Source organism: Pelophylax lessonae (genome assembly GCF_965119305.1).
Source record: "Pelophylax lessonae genome assembly, chromosome: 4".
NCBI lineage: Eukaryota > Metazoa > Chordata > Amphibia > Anura > Ranidae > Pelophylax > Pelophylax lessonae.
This window is the reverse complement of record NC_138771.1, coordinates 65,535,369-65,554,963: the sequence shown is the minus strand read 5'-3', so window position 1 is coordinate 65,554,963 and position 19,595 is coordinate 65,535,369. Positions and strand designations below refer to the sequence as shown.

General features: G+C 39.7%; 1 protein-coding gene across 1 annotated transcript in view; it reads right to left on the bottom strand.

Moving 5' to 3' along the window:
* ADAMTSL3 (ADAMTS like 3) overlaps positions 1 to 19,595 on the bottom strand; it is a 730,739-nt gene that overhangs the window by 194,814 nt on the left and 516,330 nt on the right. Inside the window, exons 9-11 of the mRNA XM_082255626.1 lie at positions 13,081 to 13,238; positions 3,921 to 4,032; positions 805 to 943 (exon numbers count right to left, since the gene is read on the bottom strand). Of these exons, the coding sequence (XP_082111752.1) occupies positions 805 to 943; positions 3,921 to 4,032; positions 13,081 to 13,238 (409 nt within the window). The remainder of the gene's footprint in view (positions 1 to 804; positions 944 to 3,920; positions 4,033 to 13,080; positions 13,239 to 19,595) is intronic.

Sequence of the window (19,595 nt, the reverse complement as noted above, 5' to 3'; positions counted from 1 at the left end):
ACACCTGTGTACTAGACAATGATTTGTGCCATACTCCTTCTTTTCTCCCGAGTTCCCCTTTACATTGTCACAAAACTGTTTTGCTGTAAAACGTTATCATTCCCTTGTTATTTTGCTATCTTTAAATAAAGATTATATAAAAAAAGAATTGGTAAGCTGCAATATAATACATATTTGCTTATAGGTTTAAAACTGCTTTAACAAATCAATGCTGAAAATCCAATGCTTTGGATCAAAGGATTAATGGGACACAAACTGAATTCTGTTAGAACTGCACTGACACAGGATTTAATGTTTCTTTTTTTTTTCTTGAGAGGAAACAGCACTCAGTCTGGACATCTGATCATACAAATAGAGCATAATTCAGTATAACTTCTAATGAATGGTATAATTTGAACCGACGAAGCAGCCATGCGTGCTTCCCTGCAGACAACAATGACCAGACAGAGGTGTTCTTACTTCATGTCTTGAGAAATTTCATGTAAAATCTACTCATAGTTTGCATTTTCTCAGGCTAACCACATATGTGTCCTAAGTACAGGCTGAGGTGTGTTCAACGTGGAATTAAGGAAATGATGAAGGAAGTGGAAATATTCTGGAGTGTTTCCTTGGCTGTTACTGTGTCAGGCTCCACTTCCTCCCAAGTTCTAGAATTCCAACAAGATGGGCACAGTGACAGCCTGCGCAGCTCCAGCTAGTATGGCTTAAATCTTCTTGACTGTAGACCAGATTTATTAACCTCTTTTCTGCGAGTCTAAACTAAAAACTTCTGCACGCAATAAATCTGCAAGTTTATGTACCAACCTGGATGGGCAGGGATCCATGTTACACTCCTTCAGCTTTGGTTTAGGCTTCTTATTTTCTGGATAATAATGACAGTAATGGTCTGGGACAGTACGGTTATACCGAATATCAACACATTCAGCAGAATTCAGCTGATATCCTGAAAATATGACACAATAGGAGGAAAACAGTCATTAACATGACAACTACAATCTGTGCACATCTGACAAGTTCCTAAACCACAATCATTACTGTCATCTTGGTCTGGTCGCAACTTGAATTGCAAGGGTCTGCTATTCTAATATTGTCCAAAAAAAAAAAAGCGTGCTGCACACACTTGGAATTCCGAATAAAAAAAATCAAGTGGACGATGGTCTCTGACTCTCTAGTCTCTCTATGGTGCTCAAGCAAAGTACATCGTTAGCAATTATTCCATACCAAGGTAGTTAGGAAAGTCCTGCAGCAGTTGTCCATTAACTGTTACTAGATTTGTATTACCTACAGAGATGTATAGTAACTAAGTAGAACTACTTCACTACTGTACTTAAGTACCGAAAGGCGGTATCTGTACTTTCCTAGAGTAGATTTTTTTTCTCCTACTTCCACTTTTAATTCACTACATTTTTTCAATGATTTCAATACTTCTACTCCATTATTTTTTTTTTTTTGTGCTGCATAGTTACTCGTTACAATTATAAAAATTACCACTGCCAGAACAGTAGATCTCAGGTTACATGAAGCTCAAAACATGTGTATTATCAGCGCATACGAAAATAAATGCTACTGTATGTATAAATAAAAGCTGCATTTGAAATAATAAAAAACAATATGATGTTCAAACTTTTGACTTCTTTCTTTAATAACTACATAACACAGTACTTGTACTTTTACTTTCAGTACTTGAGTAGCAAAATTAAAAAAAAAACCTACTTGCAATACTTAAGTACAAAAAATGTTGAATACTTTAGTACTTCTACTCAAGTCACTTTTTGATCGAGCACTTCCACTTCTACTCAAGTCACTTTTTGATCGAGCACTTGTACTTTTACTCAAGTATGGGTTTCGAGTACTTTATACAACTCTGATTACCTATAAGGTGTCACTTCCTTGAATACGCTCACTTGCAGCTTGTGAACTAGTGTGTGACTGAGCTGGCCATAGATGGATCACAATTTGGCCAGTTCAGCAAGGAACCAATAAAAAAGTGACCTATCAATGGGGATAGCCTTAGGACTGTCTCTCCAGTCTCCAAATTGCCCCAGATGTTTCCTGCATTGTTAAACGGACAGCTCAGTCATGTAGGTTAAAGTGGAAGATTCTTGGATAAATGCAGACTTTATTCATAAATAGTGTTACAAACAAAGCAAGTAAAGAAAAAAAAAATAGCCCCTTAGTAACTTTTATTTAACCCTTAGGGGCCTTACACATAGGGTTGGGGGCTCCGTTGGAGTCTGCCTGTTCGGCAGGGAGTCCGTCCGCTAATCCCCGTTGAGCAGGCGGATGGCTGGTCTGTGTCCTCTCCGCCTATACAGAGCAGACACAGACACATCCAGCTCTTCTCTATGGGTGGTCTATGGACCACCTGTCCATTTACAACTGACTGCCATCCAAACTGTCAGACAGATGGGGAATGGATCCCCATCTGTTTGTTTTCAGCGGACAGGATCAGATCAAATGTTAGCAAGTGTGAATGGACACATGTCCATTGACATCCAGTGCTCCATAGAGGAGACTGGAGGGTCAGATCGGGTCCACCTAAAAAACTGACAGGCAGGCCCGATTGGTCCCACTGTGTGAAAAGGCCCTAATTCATTTTTGTCTTCTGTATTATTTTTATTTGTATAAAAACCTTTTACATTTGTGTGCATTTGTTTTGCTGTACACACATTTTAATACTTTGTACTATAAACATAATTCTAATTCCTTTATAAAACGTCAAATAGAGTTTATATTATGGATGAGTTTAAAAAAACCTTTAGTATCAGATGGGAGAAAAAAATGTTGGGTACAACGATGGTAATGGAAACCTGGTTTTAACATGCTAACTATGACTAAATGACACTAGTGTGAAGCAGGCCTTCTATGCAAATGGAAGGTCTGCTTCTCTGCCAGCCTTATGAGCAGAAAATAAGCAGAAAATAAAACTTTAAAACCCTCCTGGGATAGCTGGGTACTCGAAAGCCTGTGAGAATGTATTCCAGCCTATTACAGGAGTGAGTTCCAGGAGTCAGCAATGAGGCACAGTGCCATCGCCCAAGGCCAAGGTGAGTATTTTTAAATCTTTTTTGTTCCATTTTTTTTTTTTAACTGCTAATTCTGTTTGAATGGCGGGGGCTGGCAGAGAAGTGGATCTAACATTTTTCATAAACAGTCTGCTTTAACCATAAAAAACCTTTTGGTTGTCCTTAAACTAAAAGGTAGTAACTCGTAGGACGGTAACCAAAGATTGTCATTTCTGTTCCTTGCACTGGCCTGGTCACTGTACATGTGGATGTGCAGCTTCCATCAGTCTCAGCCCTGGGTGGGATGCACTTTGGCACCTTCACCTTGGGCGACAGAGGCCCTCGTCTTAGATCTGCTGTTGAGAGCAGCACACGTTTTTGTTGAAATTTCCTGTTCAAGTCTCGCCATCACATTAGAGCTAAAGATATTTCTAGTTGCATTCCATACAAAGCCAGGATTATATGAAGCAATTTATTTTCATAACTCTCATATATCTCTCAAGTGCCCATAGGAAGGGTGTCTATAATATGTATATCATCTGGTACTCTGTCATGTCTTAAGCAAACCATCTAATTACAACAAGTAGCTTCTGTGCAATTCTGTAAATCCTACTGACGTCAAAGGGAGCTACAGCACAATCTACATTCATGAATCATTCTAAATGAACCTACCCCCTGGATAATGCAGGTTGAACATTTAAATATAAAATGAAATTACCACACACAGTCAAGAAGACATTATTTTCACACCCTGCTTAGATAATCACAAGTTTCCATCATTTCAAAAATGTTGTTCCTGAGTGGGGTGGAGTGGTATGACATGGTCATGTATGTTATACATACATTTGTGAAAAATATATAGAATTTGTTTAAATAATGTGTCATTTTAAAAAGAAATGTTTCTCAGTTACTCACCTCCTCCACAGGTTACAGTGCATGGAAAGAAGTCTGTCTGTCTCCACTGGTGACTAATGGGCTGGTAGAAAAAAAACTGCACAACACTGTCTTTGGGGGAGACGTACCTTGTCTAGAGAGAAAAAAAACTTTTTGTAAAACCGTATTAAATCAGTAAGTGTCAACTGCTCTATCCAAACACCTGATTCAATAACCACACACACACACACACATATACAGTGCCTTGCGAAAGTATTCGGCCCCCTTGAACTTTGCGACCTTTTGCCATATTTCAGGCTTCAAACATAAAGATATAAAACTGTAATTTTTTTGTGAAGAATCAACAACAAGTGGGACACAATCATGAAGTGGAACGAAATTTATTGGATATTTCAAACTTTTTTAACAAATAAAAAACTGAAAAATTGGGCGTGCAAAATTATTCAGCCCTCTTAAGTTAATACTTTGTAGCGCCACCTTTAGCTGCGATTACAGCTGTAAGTCGCTTGGGGTATGTCTCTCTCAGTTTTGCACATCGAGAGACTGAAATTTTTGCCCATTCCTCCTTGCAAAACAGCTCGAGCTCAGTGAGGTTGGATGGAGAGCGTTTGTGAACAGCAGTTTTCAGTTCTTTCCACAGATTCTCGATTGGATTCAGGTCTGGACTTTGACTTAGCCATTCTAACACCAGGATATGTTTATTTGTGAACCATTCCATTGTAGATTTTGCTTTATGTTTTGGATCATTGTCTTGTTGGATGACAAATCTCCGTCCCAGTCTCAGGTCTTTTTCAGACTCCATCAAGTTTTCTTCCAGAATGGTCCTGTATTTGGCTCCATCCATCTTCCCATCAATTTTAACCATCTTCCCTGTCCCTGCTGAAGAAAAGCAGGCCCAAACCATGATGCTGCCACCACCATGTTTGACAGTGGGGATGGTGTGTTCAGGGTGACGAGCTGTGTTGCTTTTACGCCAAACATAACGTTTTGCATTGTTGCCAAAATTTTGATTTTGGCTTCATCTGACCAGAGCACCTTCTTCGACATGTTTGGTGTGTCTCCCAGGTGGCTTGTGGCAAACTTTAAATGACACTTTTTATGGATATCTTTAAGAAATGGCTTTCTTCTTGCCACTCTTCCATAAAGGCCAGATTTGTGCAGTATACGACTGATTGTTGTCCTATGGACAGAGTCTCCCACCTCAGCTGTAGATCTCTGCAGTTCATCCAGAGTGATCATGGGCCTCTTGGCTGCATCTCTGATCAGTCTTCTCCTTGTATGAGCTGAAAGTTTAGATGGACGGCCAGGTCTTCGTAGATTTGCAGTGGTCTGATACTCCTTCCATTTCAATATTATCGCTTGCAGAGTGCTCCTTGGGATGTTTAAAGCTTGGGAAATCTTTTTGTATCCAAATCCAGCTTTAAACTTCTCCACAACAGTATCACGGACCTGCCTAGTGTGTTCCTTGTTCTTCATGATGCTCTCTGCGCTTTAAACGGACCTCTGAGACTATCACAGTGCAGGTGCATTTATACGGAGGCTTGATTACACACAGGTGGATTCTATTTATCATTATTAGTCATTTAGGTCAACATTGGATCATTCAGAGATCCTCACTGAACTTCTGAAGAGGGTTTTCTTCACTGAAAGTAAAGAGGCTGAATAATTTTGCACGCCCAATTTTTCAGTTTTTCATTTGTTACCAGTTTGAAATATCCAATAAATTTTGTTCCACTTCATGATTGTGTCCCACTTGTTCTTGATTCTTCACAAAAAATTACAGTTTTATATCTTTATGTTTGAAGCCTGAAATGTGGCAAAAGGTCGAAAAGTTCAACGGGGCCGAATACTTTTGCAAGGCACTGTATATCTATATATATATTATATACACAGCACTATATATTTCCATAAATATATATATATATATATATATATATATATATATATATATATATATATATATATATACACACCTCAATTCAACAATGTTATGTAAATTAAAGTGTCCATGCTTAAAGTGTCTGTGCTCAAATAACAAAAGTGCCCTTGTGCTGTGCAATATTTCTTCCAAAAGCCAAAGTTCTCTGTGCTCTACACTACAAGCTCCTCCACCATCAAACCGGGGAACTCACTAGATTCCCATTACCCCCTGACTTCTGGTGGGTCATATTATTTTATTCCCCAGGAATTACAACATCCGTGCCCACCTCTACACCATTTTTCTCTTATCATAAACACCATAGAAAAGAAACAAAAAGGCTCAGCACTTGAAATGTGTTGGGGCGAAGCTACAGAAAGTGACAATTGTAAAGCTGGAAGTCTGTAATTGGCAGTCAAGCTCGCACAGGGGTAAGTGGAGTTTGCATCCCAAGAGAAACAGTGCTGTTAATTTCTGTGTGCAGAGCAGATGCACCTTTTAATGTGGGCATTTATGTGTTTTTACTGGGTTAATTTTAATAAAAGGTTTTACACTATTGAGGCATTCTTGTTTCTTCTCTATGATATTTATAATATGAGAAAAATGGAGTAAGGTGTGGAGATGGCCTTAGCGGGATAAAAACATTATACGAACGCCAGAAGTAGGGGGGCTATGGGAATCTGGTGTGGAGGTGGAGGAATATGTAGTGTGGAGTACAAAGAATTTTGGATTTTGGAAGAAATATTGCATAGCACAAGAGCACTTTTGTTATTTGAGCATGGATGCTTTTAAGCACGGACACCTAATATATACAGTATCTCACAAAAGTTAGTACACGTCTCAAATTTTTGTAAATATTTTATTATATCTTTTCATGTGACAACACTGAAGAAATGACACTTTGCTACAATGTAAAGTAGTGAGTGTACAGCTTGTATAACAGTGTATATTTGCTGTCCCCTCAAAATAGCGCAACACACAGCCCTTAATATCTAAACCGCTGGCAATAAAAGTGAGTAAGTGAAAATGTCGCAATTGGGCCCAATTAGCCATTTTCCCTCCCTGGTGTCATGTGACTGATTTGTGTTACAAGGTCTCAGGTGTGAATGGGGGGAAGGTGTGTTACATTTGCTGTTATCGCTCTCACTCTCTCATACTGGTTGCTGGAAGTTCAACATTGCACCTCATGGAAAAGAACTGTCTGAGGATTTGAAGAAAAACAATTGTTGCTCTATATAAAGATGGCCTAGAGTAGACTATAAAAAGATTGCCAAGACCTTAAAACTGAGATGCAGCATGGTGGCCAAGACCATACAGCAGTTTAACAGGACAGGTTTTAACTCACAGTGCACCTGCTCAGCGTCATATCCATACATGGATGCAGAAGTTGAAGGGGTGGGGGGTCAGCCTGTCAGTGCTCAAACATTACGCCGCACACTACATCATATTGGTCTGCATGGCTGTCACCCCAGAAGAAGCCTCTTCTAAACTTAATTCACAAGAAAGCCCGCAAACAGTTTGCTGAAGGCAAGCAGACTAAGGACATGGATCATTGGAACCATGTCCTGTGGTCTGATGAGACCAAGATAAACTTATTTGGTTCAGATGGTGTCAAGCGTGTGTATTGGCAACCAGGTGAGGAGTAAAAAGACAAGTGTGTCTTGCCTACAGCCAAGCATGGTGGTGGGAGTGTCATTGTCTGGGGCTGCATGAGTGCTGCCAGTAGGGGAGCTACAGTTCATTGGGGGAACCATGAATGCCAACATGTACTGTGACATACTGAAGCAGAGCATGATCCCCTCCCTTTGGGGACTGGGCCACAGTGCAGTTATTCAACATGATAATGACCCCAAAAACACCTCCAAGATGACCACTGCCTTGCTGAAGAAGCTGAGGGTGATTGACTGGCCAAGCATGGCTCCAGACCTAAACCCTATTGAGCATCTGTGGGGCATCCTCAAACAGAAGATGGATGAGCGCAAGTTCTCTTACATCCACCAGCTCCATGATGTTGTCATGGAGGAGTGGAAGAGGACTCCAATGGCAACCTTTGAAGCTCTGGTGAACTCCATGCCCAAGAGGGTTAAGGCAGTGCTGGAAAATAATGGTGGCCACACAAAATATTGACACTTTGGGCCCAATTTGGACATTTTGACTTAGGGGTGTACTCACTTTTGTTACTAGTGGTTTAGACATTAGCATCTGTGTGTTGAGTTATTTTGGGGGGGCAGCAAATATACACTGTTATACAAGCTGTACACTCACTACTTTACTTGTAGCAAAGTGTCATTTCTTCAGTGTTGTCACTGGAAAAGATATAATACATTTTTTTTAAATGTGAGGGGTGTACTCACTTTTGTCAGATACTGTATAAGATTGTTGGATTGAGGCCACAATATTTATTTTAATTTTTTTTTGTCAAAATTTTTTTATTGAGTATAAGAAAAACAGAAGAACAAAGTGGTAAAAGTGATAATACTTCACATCATCAAAGGGTAAAATCAGGACAAGACATAGATCGTCTGGACAATACCAATATCTTTTAACAGATAATCTACCGAATTCTATGAGATTAAAATGTGGTAGAAGAAGGTTAGGTCGCTAGCATACTAAGTACATATCAACTGATAATAGGGGGAAAGAAAAAAAAGCAAACAGAGGCAACCGAACAGCATATCCAGCATATTAGGAGATAAATCTTACCTCCACATCTTAGTAATTAGAGATTTTGCTGCAGGTAACACATGTGAGACAATAGTGCAGTGATGTGTCGGAAAGCGCTCAATATCTATATTGACCAGTGCTAGTGGCTGGGTCACGGGAGGACAAAACTCCTGTCACTTTTGAAATCAAATGGAATGTTTGGTGACAAAAGCTGGTTAGGCTTTTGCAGTGCCATAGGATATGTAATTAGTTGCCCACTTAGCCACAATCTCTCCAGCACTGGGGGCATTGATTGGGGTAAAACTTGGCCAGTCTATACGGGGTGTAATACCACCGTGATAAAATTTTATGGTTCAGTTCCCAATAGTTAATGTAGTGTGAGGTATTATAGGAGCAATGTATTGCTTTAAGCCATTTAGTGTCAGTAAAGACAGATTGTAGATCAGACTCCCAGCATTGCACAGGTGTGGATTTTTTAAAGATGTTTTTGTGTTATAGGAGAGAATAAAAGAGTGATATACATTTGGTTCCAAGTCGTGGCTTGTACAGTATAATACTGCCAAGCTTGGGATCGTACATGAAATGGAAGTTTAGGGGATGATTTCAGAAAGCATAAGATACACATGTATAGAGAGTAGTTAGAGGGAATGTTATAAGAAGATGTTAAGTCTGAGAAGGATTTGTGTTTAGTATACGTTAGAAGATCCTCTACCCAGTGTATCCCAGCTTCGCGCCAGGGCTTGGTCTTTAAATGGCGAACAAGGATATTGAGTGCAGACAGAGAGGTCCTGACATCAACATTATGTTTGTTGAACACAGAGATATGTGTGAATAATCTCCATGTTTGTAAGGTTGCTTTTATAGTGGGAGGAAAATGTGTAACGTGCTGGGGTGACCACATATCGGCAAATAATAGTGCTTTTAGGTCCAACGTATGTGCAGGGGTGGCTTCAATATCTGTCCACATAACATCAGAGGGAAGCACAAACCAGTGCTTAAGCTGTGTTAGTATAGATGCATAGTAATAGTCTTTAATATCTTCAAAACCAGTTCCTCCTACCCTTTTATTTTTGAAGAGAAGTGAGTAAGGGCACCTTGCCCTTTTATTGTGCCATATGAAATTTCTAAGAAGAGCTGGTAGGGAGCAAAAATATTTGGGTTTGAAAGGTATGGGGTGGGTCCTAAAGATATACAGAATTTTAGGGAAGAATCATCATCTTGACAGTGGCTAATCTTCCTAGTTATGAAAGTTCGCAGCGAGAGAACTGTTGTAGCTCTGTTGTTAGTTTAGCAATTAAGGGCTTTAAATTAGCATCAGTTAGATATATTACATTTTTGATTTTGGGTTTAGATACACTTTAAAGGGTTTGTACATGCAAAATGATGTTAAGATAAGACAAGGTAAGATAAAACACATCAACACACATGAAACTAAGATACAACTCTTGGTTGATAGCACTCTTTAAGTCAGGGGTCCTCAAACTTTTTGAACTGGGGGCCAGTTCACGGTCCCTCAGACACTGATGGGGGCCAGACTAAAAATATGAACGAATTCCAATGCGCATATTTTTTATTGTTTTATTTATATAGTGGAGGCTGGTGCTCAAAATTTTTTTTGGGGGGGGGGGGGGGGCGCAAACAGAAAAATGTAATAGGCATTTCTTTGCTGCAAAAAATGCTGTAAAATTTGCGTGAGTTTGAGGTCACAAAAGTGTAAAAGGGGCCTTTAGTAATCAAGGTATAGTGTGCCCCCATCAATGCAGAGTGACCAGCGTGCCCCCTTTTCAATGCAGAGTGACCAGCGTGCCCCCTTTCAATGAAGAGAGACCAGTGTGCCATACCCCCTTTCAATGCAGAGAGACCAGCGTGCCGTGCCCCCTTTCAATGCAGAGAGACCAGCGTGCCCCCTTTCAATGCCGAGAGACCAGCGTGCCCCCTTTCAATGCAGAGCGACCACAGCATGCCTACTTTCAATGCAGAGAGACCAGCATGCCATGCCCCCTTTCAATGCAGAGAGACCAGCGTGTCCCGGGTTCAGGACCCTGGCGGCCGCATGCGGCCCGCGAGCCATAGTTTGAGGACCCCTGCTTTAGGTATTAAAAAATCTATAAATGGAACTGTGCTGTCTATATCAAGCATCTCAGATTTTCCCTTTCCTTTAGTAACCTGTACTTGCATTTTAAACGGGGAATCAGACTTGTTCTATGAGCATCAAGAAATATTTTGCTGTTTCCAATTCCTCATTTAGGATCCCAAACATCTTTTCTACAGCAACCTATTTTAGTATGGCTTTTATCAATCTGTCCCGGCAAATGCAGTCTGATATTTTGCTAAGGGCAAAACTTTTCTCAGCACCTATTTTAAAAAAATTAGCTACAAGCAATCCATGTTAATATATTTATTTTTACTAAACAGATCATAAAAAAATATGATTACAACGGATATATATCCAGACAATTTCCATACAAACGTTGGAATGCTCAACATTAGTACAGATTTGTTTTGGTACAGATAAATGAATCCTATGTGGGAAAATGACCTAAATCAGACAACTGTTTATCATTTTAAACAAAGGTTGGTCATAAATCCACTTCCCCAATAAGCAGAGTAATAGCTTTTCGTACATGCCAAAGGAGTTTTCAAAAATATATAGGGTACAGTGTTCTATATACTTATGCTGTTCAGAAACATGTGTTCCACTAAAGTAAGCTTGTGGTCATAGTTACATAGTTAGTCTGGTTGAAAAAAGACACAAGTCTGTCCAGTTCAACCGATAAATGGGAAAAAAAACCCAGCAAATCTTGATCCAATTTGCTCAAGCAGGGGAAAAAATCCTTCCTGATCCCCCAAGAGGCAACCAGATATTCCCTGGATCAACTTTACCCATAAATGTAGTCAGTTAAATTATACTGGTCATAGAAGCATAGAGCCATGCCACTTAAAGAAGGGGGGCATCTATTGTAAAAACTGAAATTTAAAAAGGAATACAGGTCAAGAGAGGAGAAAGACTAAAAGGAAGAAATTATAAGGGGAATGGAAGGGGAAAAGTTAGAACTGGGCCAAGTCAGACCCCTTTCTGCGGGTCAGGCTCCCACGAACAGAATTGTCTATAGAATAAAGTGTGTTACTACATTACTTTTTATGATTGTTTTCCCTTTTTTATCTTTCTTGTAAATATATATATTTTACTGCAGCAATATGTGAGCAGACTTACCCATTTATGACAAATCCCACCATAGATTCCACATTACCTATCTAGTTTAAGAGCACATGCCTAAATGTTGATTCTAGCAACCACACAGTACTTCAGCATGTTATGAGTGTAACTAGACCTAAGCCTAGTCATCAAACTAGATGTATATATCCTGTGGCTAAGAACTTTGGGTAAATAGTTTCTTTATTAAACATCAAAAAATAGCTTGTGCCTCAACAATATTTCTATGTCAAGCAATGAAATAAAAAAAAATAACCATAAAAAAACTTGGAAGTGATATTAACAATAGGAAAAGATTCTTAGCTGACGGAAAAATAAGAGCTTTCTTTTAATGACTAGTAAGTTGTAATTAAGAATTACGCATATAAAATGATTTAATTTACTAAGGGTCATGCATACAGGTCCAAACAGGTTTGCCAGATATGTCCTTTTCATGCTACCTCTAGAGACATTTTTGGAAGGCTTTTTGCTCAGAAAACTTAATTTAGCTCCTAATTAGAAGTTGTAAAAAAAGATTATGGAAACATGGCAAAGAAACTGCGCATTTTTGTAGGAAAATCCAAGAAAAGGGTAATGTAAGGAAGCGAAGAATTACCATTGACTTCATCCTTGAATTAAAATCACTCATTGGGGGACTGTGCACCCTTTGTGCTGTATTTTAACTCTAATTTTGAAAAAACACATTATAATTTACTTTGATGGAGATTAATGTTTGCACACAATAAAGGCTAGACTGGGAATAAAACCCAGTGCTGGCATCCAACGTGCATCAGCTCATGTAGGTGTACATGAGCAAAGTTTTCCCAGCCTGAGGATATTAACAAATGCATCAACCATAGGTAACCTGTAACCATGTTTATTTACCAGCACCACTGCTTTACAGGCTTAGAATCAGGCGCCAAGCCAGTCTACTTCCCAAGACAGTTATGTATGTGTGTGCGAGTATGTGTTTGGGGGGACGCGGCGGGGATGTATAAATTATTATAACTTATTGGTTATCCCTGCGGTGCCTCTGCTTTTCTTCTTTGATAGATAAATAGACAGATAGACGATAGATAGATAGATAGATAGATAGATAGATAGATAGATAGATAGATAGATAGATAGATAGATAGATAGATAGATAGATAGATAGATAGATAGTCAATAATACAATCATAGGGAAGTTGCTTTCCACTGGAGAAGGAAGCAAAGCTAGTGTTAATGTTGGAAACAGTGTCTGCCTTATATGCGTACCTTCGACAAATAAGTTCCTAAACATGTGCCATCATATTTTTTTTTTTTTACAGTAGTTGGCATACAAGTATTGGTATATCATTTAAACACAATCCTCCAGTATAATCTTCTTGGATAAAAAGGAATAATACTAACATCTCCTGAATTACCTTAATGATAAAATCTGCACGCAGTGGTCCTGGCACTTTTAAAATTTCCCTCTCTGATCCTTTTTGAAAGTCCACTGTTGTGTTTTCTATTATATAGCTTCCAGCTGTGGCAAAGCTGTGTTCTCCAGTTTCCCCTTGCAAAGTTTTGGACTCAATTACTAAAAACAAAACAAAAGAAATAAAAAAACAAAAAAAATAAAAAATCATGCAACATAGTAAATACAAATCAGCATACAATAACATATGGCTTCTTTGGAAAATTTAGTAACCTTAGTTAACAGTAAATCTGACAACACATAACAGAGGGCAGTTGGAAATACATACTCTTGCTAAACAACCAATAATCTTCTAACTCTTTTTCTGTACATATACAGTATATGTTTTGATCACCTTAAGGAGTATGTCTGAATATTGGGGGAACAACAGTGATAAGGTGAAAATATCTAACATGGCTGATTACTACACCCCCCCAAGTTAGATGTTAGTTGGCCACAAGTGTCTTTGGTAGTCTGCAGGTGGAAATAGTCTTCAGGAATGACACCTGATCTAGCCAAAAGCTACCTACAGGCATCTATGGTCCAACACCCAGACAAAAGAGTCACAGAATGACCTTTGTTAATTAAGATTCTTGCATAAACATGCAATGTAATGGGAAAATGCATATGCTTGGCCTATGGAGAGGAGCACTTTGTAGACATTCATGGAACTGGCCTCTTGGAAAAGAAAACAATGGTCATTGGCTAAGAATACTTCAGTCTGTTTCAGTAGGGTTTTCTTCCATACCTGAACAAAGTCTACACACAAAGGAAAATTCCCTTTTCTGACCATAAAAAGCACAACATGAGAAAGCCTTGTTGATGGCTGTAGGTTCCTTAAAGCAAACCTATATATAAAAGTGATACCCTAACATTCCCAGGAAGTTGATGACAAAGTTATTAGCACATTCATCATTTTACAGTGTTTTCAGTTCATTCAGTGCTATCTGGCTTCCCTGTGGTTTCTTCCCTTCCTGGAAATGGAAACTAGGTGCACCCCTCTGCTCCCATCCCACAGGACCTGGTGCCACTGTAGCTATCATCACACCATGGCTCTATAATGTAAGGGCATGCCTAATCTTCTATTTAATTTGTAAAGCTCTTGGAGGATCTTGGTACACTGATTCTGTAGCAACACATATATATTTGATGTCTCTACCCCCTGCTGATCTTATTTTGTTACATTTGACGTATACATGTGTTTCTTTTAAATCAGCCAATCCCCTCACCTCTGGGTACCTTCAGCAAAAAAATTCAAAATTAGCTCCTATCACATTTAGGTTGGTGAGTTTGCTAGAAGCCAACAAGCTCAATTAACATGCTATAGCTGTTCTAAAAAAAGAAAAATATATAACTCTTCTTTTTTAATGGAAAACAAATTACTGTAGCTGATAATTAAACTATCTGGCACTAACTGAGCAGTTTTCTGTTTCACTGCACACAGTTTACACACGACTCAATTTTTGCAAAATTTGCTGAATCAAGAATAAAAAAAAAAAAAAAAAAAAAGCAAAACTTTAAGATATATTCTTTATGGTTATACATCATCATAACTTAAAGAGGAAGTAAACCCTCCTCTGCAACTTTTACCTATAGGTAAGCCTATGATAAGACTTACCTATAGGTACTGTAAATATTTCCTAAACATGTACCGTTTAGGAGATATTTACCTTACATGCAGCCAGTGACATCACTGGCGCATACGCTCTGAAGGAACGGCCGCTGGTGCCGTTCCTTCAGAGCCCCGTGCCGTGACCGTCGGCTCCCGCGCCTGCGCGGGAGTGATGTAATCGTGGGCCCGGCCGTTCTAAGGTAAGTATTTCGATGCATACTAGCTCATAATGTGTTTCTCTTTCAGGTTGGGGAAAAAATGTTTAATGAGTTTACAACCTCTTTAATTTATCTTAAGTCGTGTAAAACAATTAAATTAAGTCACTATGTTGCTGAGAGCTGTGATTGTCTATAGTATATACAGTAGGAAACTAAAACAGCTGGGATAGTGAAAGATAGGCCACATAAGCAAAAGGTCCAAACATAACTAGTGTGGCCCATTAGATACTAACTGTGTACATTTCTCCTTTCTTCACACTGAATTAGACCTAAGATTAATTTTTATTAAGAAAATGAAAGTAAATGCAATCTGCCTTATTACCAATAAGCAGGCCAAGGATGTATGATAGAACTGTTGGAGGTTATGATATGGGATATAAGGGGGCTCTTAAGATTCTGCAAAAAAATCCTGTGGATTTAGATGACACCCATACTGAAGGCTTACTTGTAACTAGCTTTAAATGAAGTTTGCCCCTAAAAGTAAAAAGCCTCTTTCAATCTAGGCGCAGGAAGAATTTGTCATTTAGGAGTCCAGCACTAAGCTAAAGATATTCAAAGATGACACCGTCTTCCAGGACACCTGTGCAATTCTGTCCTGGGAAATCTACAGCCATTTAATCTATTACTTAAATGATGCAGGCTTTGATCTTGCCTACTGTCTGTGCACACAAGTTTTTGTAATTTTCTAACCATTTTAATACACAGAAGGGAATAACCTTTTGCAAATAGGGCACATAATTTTTTTGTACATTTTTCCATCATCTCAAGATCAGATCTGGGGAACACATCAGTAAGTGTAATATACTTAGCAGATTCGTAGACACTAAATATTTTTCACTGGTCTACTGAGCCACTTAGGCTCTAAAAAGTCTCCTATTATTTCTCAGGTGGAAAGTTTATAATTAAACTGTATTGTACTGTAAAGAGGAGGCCATTTATATTGTAATTATTTTCATGTAAATCAGATTATTCTGATTATTCTGCTAGTGTGAATGTGAAGGAAGCACTGTTTGTATTGCTCACACCAACAGCTAGATGTCTAATAAACATTGAAGGGAAAATTCCAATTCTTTGCAATATGAAACCTGCAGTTACTTTTTTTTCTCATGCAATTATATATGAAGTCCATAGTACTCTAATAGTAAAATAGGTGCGTATTCAAATATATCTCTAAAAGTCAGCTATGGATGGAGAAATTTTCTTTCCTGCTCCCGGAGAGCCATTGTGTTCTCCTGGCTATGGGGGGGGGGGGGGGGGCAGGGGGTTGGGGAGGTGAGTCATCCCCATTGGGTGAACAAGGTGATAGCAATAATCACATGTAAGAGCCAACAATTGATTTGGTACATTTAGGCTGCCCATATGTGTTTAGAATCCCTACTGAACCAGCCAAGATTCAAACTATTTCTGGCCGGCTCAAGACTGTCAATAGGTATATGTAGTGGTCTTTGTTTGCTGCTGACTGCAACACATTCATGGTACTTTATTCTTTTTCACTACTTCATAACAGGGGATTGGGCCTGCTAACAAGCTGTTCTATAATAGGAGCTTCTCACTGTCCAAGAAAACCATTATCAACTTCAAGCAGTTCAGAATTGTCACAATAAGTGATGCTCTAAATCATGGATCTCCAAACTATGGCCCTCTAGCTGTTGCAGAACTACATGTCCCATGAGGCAATGTAAAACTGTGACATTCACAGACATGACTAGGCATGATGGGAATTTAAATTCCTGAACAGCTGGAGGGCCATAGTTTGGAGACCCTTGCTCTAAATGTTAAGCATCATTTGTATTTATGAAGCCATCTATGGCCACCATTAGACAAAATGCTCTTCTAGTTATATTATTCACTGAACAAGAATATGAGGTGCTGCCTTTTACTGGTTTTCTGCTTATTACATTTAAATAGTGCTGATGACTAAAGTGTTTTGAATAGCATAGGGAAGGGTTACACATTTGTCCATTTATTTTTGCCATCTGTGTCCCATTGGGGAGATTTCCCTTCACTTGTTGTCTCTAAATATGAATAATGAATGGAAAGCCCCTTTCACACTTGTGAACCGTTCAGATCCACCTGTCAGTTTTTCAGGTGGATCTGAACGGATGCCCCATGCATCTCTATGGGGCATCGGATGTCAGTGGAGACATGTCCGCTGACATCCGATCTGATCCTGTCCATCAAATCCGGATGGATGGAAACCCTATTTTCCATCCATCTGGCAGATCGGATCGGACGGGATCGGATGAGAATGGAAGGGCGGTCCGTTCTCATCCGATTCCCCCATAGAGAAGAGCGGGGACCTGACAGCTCTGTCTCCGCACATAGCAACCGCTGAGAAAAACAGAGTCCGCCGACGGAGCGGCAAGTGTGAAAGGGGCCTAAGAGGGATGATCTATAAGGTTGGGGAAATTCCACTCTTAGACTTAGTGTCCCCATCAGTAGATGTACCCTCTACCCTTGTTTCAGTGACAACAGTAAAATGTTGATTTTCCCATCACTTTCTGTCTCAATAATAATAGTCATCAGGACAAATAAAGAAGGGAAAGCTACCCAACAGGGATCTAGACAGCAAATTAAAAATTTATGAGTTTTAAACCTTTCACACTCCATTAAAAAAAAAAAAAAAACAATTACGGCTATAGATACACTTTTAATTTATCCCTCATATGCAAGTAAAAAAATCTCTGAAAGGCCATGTCCTCTCTAATTTTCAATAATATACTTTAGCTTTAGTATTTCTTAGGCTAAGGGCCTGGTCTAGACTTCCCTACTCGACAGAAAAAAAATAGGTTTTGATAGATCAGGGTTTTCTTATGTATCCTACTAATCACGCCATTTGGACCATAAATTCCTACTGTGCATTTGCACGCAACAAGACCTGGACACATCACAACAGCAGCTGACACCCATCTTCCTCTCCCTGCACTTCACCTTGATAACAACCCCTCCTGGTTTCAATACTCCCAACCTCCATTGCATGCCCCAAATTCCCCCAATAGTGCACCGACACCCAACTCTGTACTCACTGCCAGTGCCACTGCACCTCTTATGCATAGTGGTATGCAGTTACATGAATAATCAGAATTACTGAAGCCAAACACAGCTAAGCAACTAGTATTTTCAGAGGGAACTGAGCACTGATAGTATTTGACTGTTACACCAGATCTATGAATTTACCACTTAAGGACAGGAAGGTTTTACCCCCTTAATGTCTAGGCCGTTTTTTTGCGATACAGCATTGCGTTACTTCAACTGACAATTGCGCAGTCCTGCCAAGCTGTAGCCAAAAAAAAAAAAACGAATGTCCTTTTTTCCCACAAATAGAGCTTTTAGTTTTTGCGCTATAAACATAAAAAGAGCAAAAATTAAAAAAAAAAAAACAATATTTTTTACTTTCTGCTATAAAACATTTCCAATAAAAAAAATGTACAAATCAAATTTTTTCAGTAATTTAGGACAAAATGTATTCTGCCACAAATTTTTGGTAAAAAAAATCCCAATAAGTGTATATTGATTGGTTTGCGCAAAATTTATCGTGTCTACAAACTAGGGAATAGATTTATGTCATTTTTATTTATTTATTTATTTTTACAAGTAATGGTGGGGATCTGTGATTTTTAGCGGGACTGCAACATTGTGGCAGACAAATCGGACACCTAACTGACACTTTTGACACTTTGAGGAGACCAGTAACATTACTACAGTAATCAGTGTTAAAACGAATGACATGGCAGGGAAGGTGTTAACACCGGGGGCGATGAAAGGGTTAAGTGTGCTCCTAGGAAGTGCTTTCTAACTGTATGGGGGATCCACTCACTGGATAAACACAGAGACCTGTGTTAATTAATAGGAGGAACACAGGATCCCTGTGGTCATCTCTGACAGAACAGTGATCTGTCTTGTTTACATCGGCAGACCGCCGTTCTGTCTCCATGGGGAGCGATCGCAGGGGGCCGGTGGACATCGCATGCGCCTGGACCTGCTGATTGGCTTCCCCTCTGGCCAATAAGCGTGTGTGCGTGCCTCAAGCAGCACGTGCGTGACCCCACTATCTATTAAACTAAGCGATGTACAAGTACATCGTTTCGCGTAATAGAGCCAACCTGCTGCAGTAAAACTACGGTCGCAAAGTGGTTAAGCCTCAATTAACCACTCTACTACCGCTCACGGTAATAGTACTGCGGCAGAGTGGCTCGTTCCCGTCCAGTCACGTAGTATTAACGTGACTGGACTCCTCCCCTTCTGGGCGGCGCTTGCGCGCCGCCGGAGGCTCGCTCCCGCTGTTTTCATTCACAGCGGGAGTCGGGCCAGGGGAGGAGCAGCGGCGATCGCCGCTGCTCTTACCCGATCGTCGGGGATCGAGTCTGGAGATCCGCCCGCTGTGTGTAAACACAGCGGGCGGATCTCCATAGTGACAGGGAGTGACAGATCGGACTGTTCAGCATAGCTGGACATCCGATCTGTCCATGAATCACATAGTCACCTCCCCCCTACACGTCAGTAAGCACCAGGCATACATTAACCCCTCCCTCTCCAATAAAATTAACCCCTTCCCTGCCAGTGTCATTTTTACAGTAACAGTGCATATATATAGCACTGATTACTGCAGTAATGTCACTGGTACCCCCAAAAGTGTCAAAAATGTCAGTC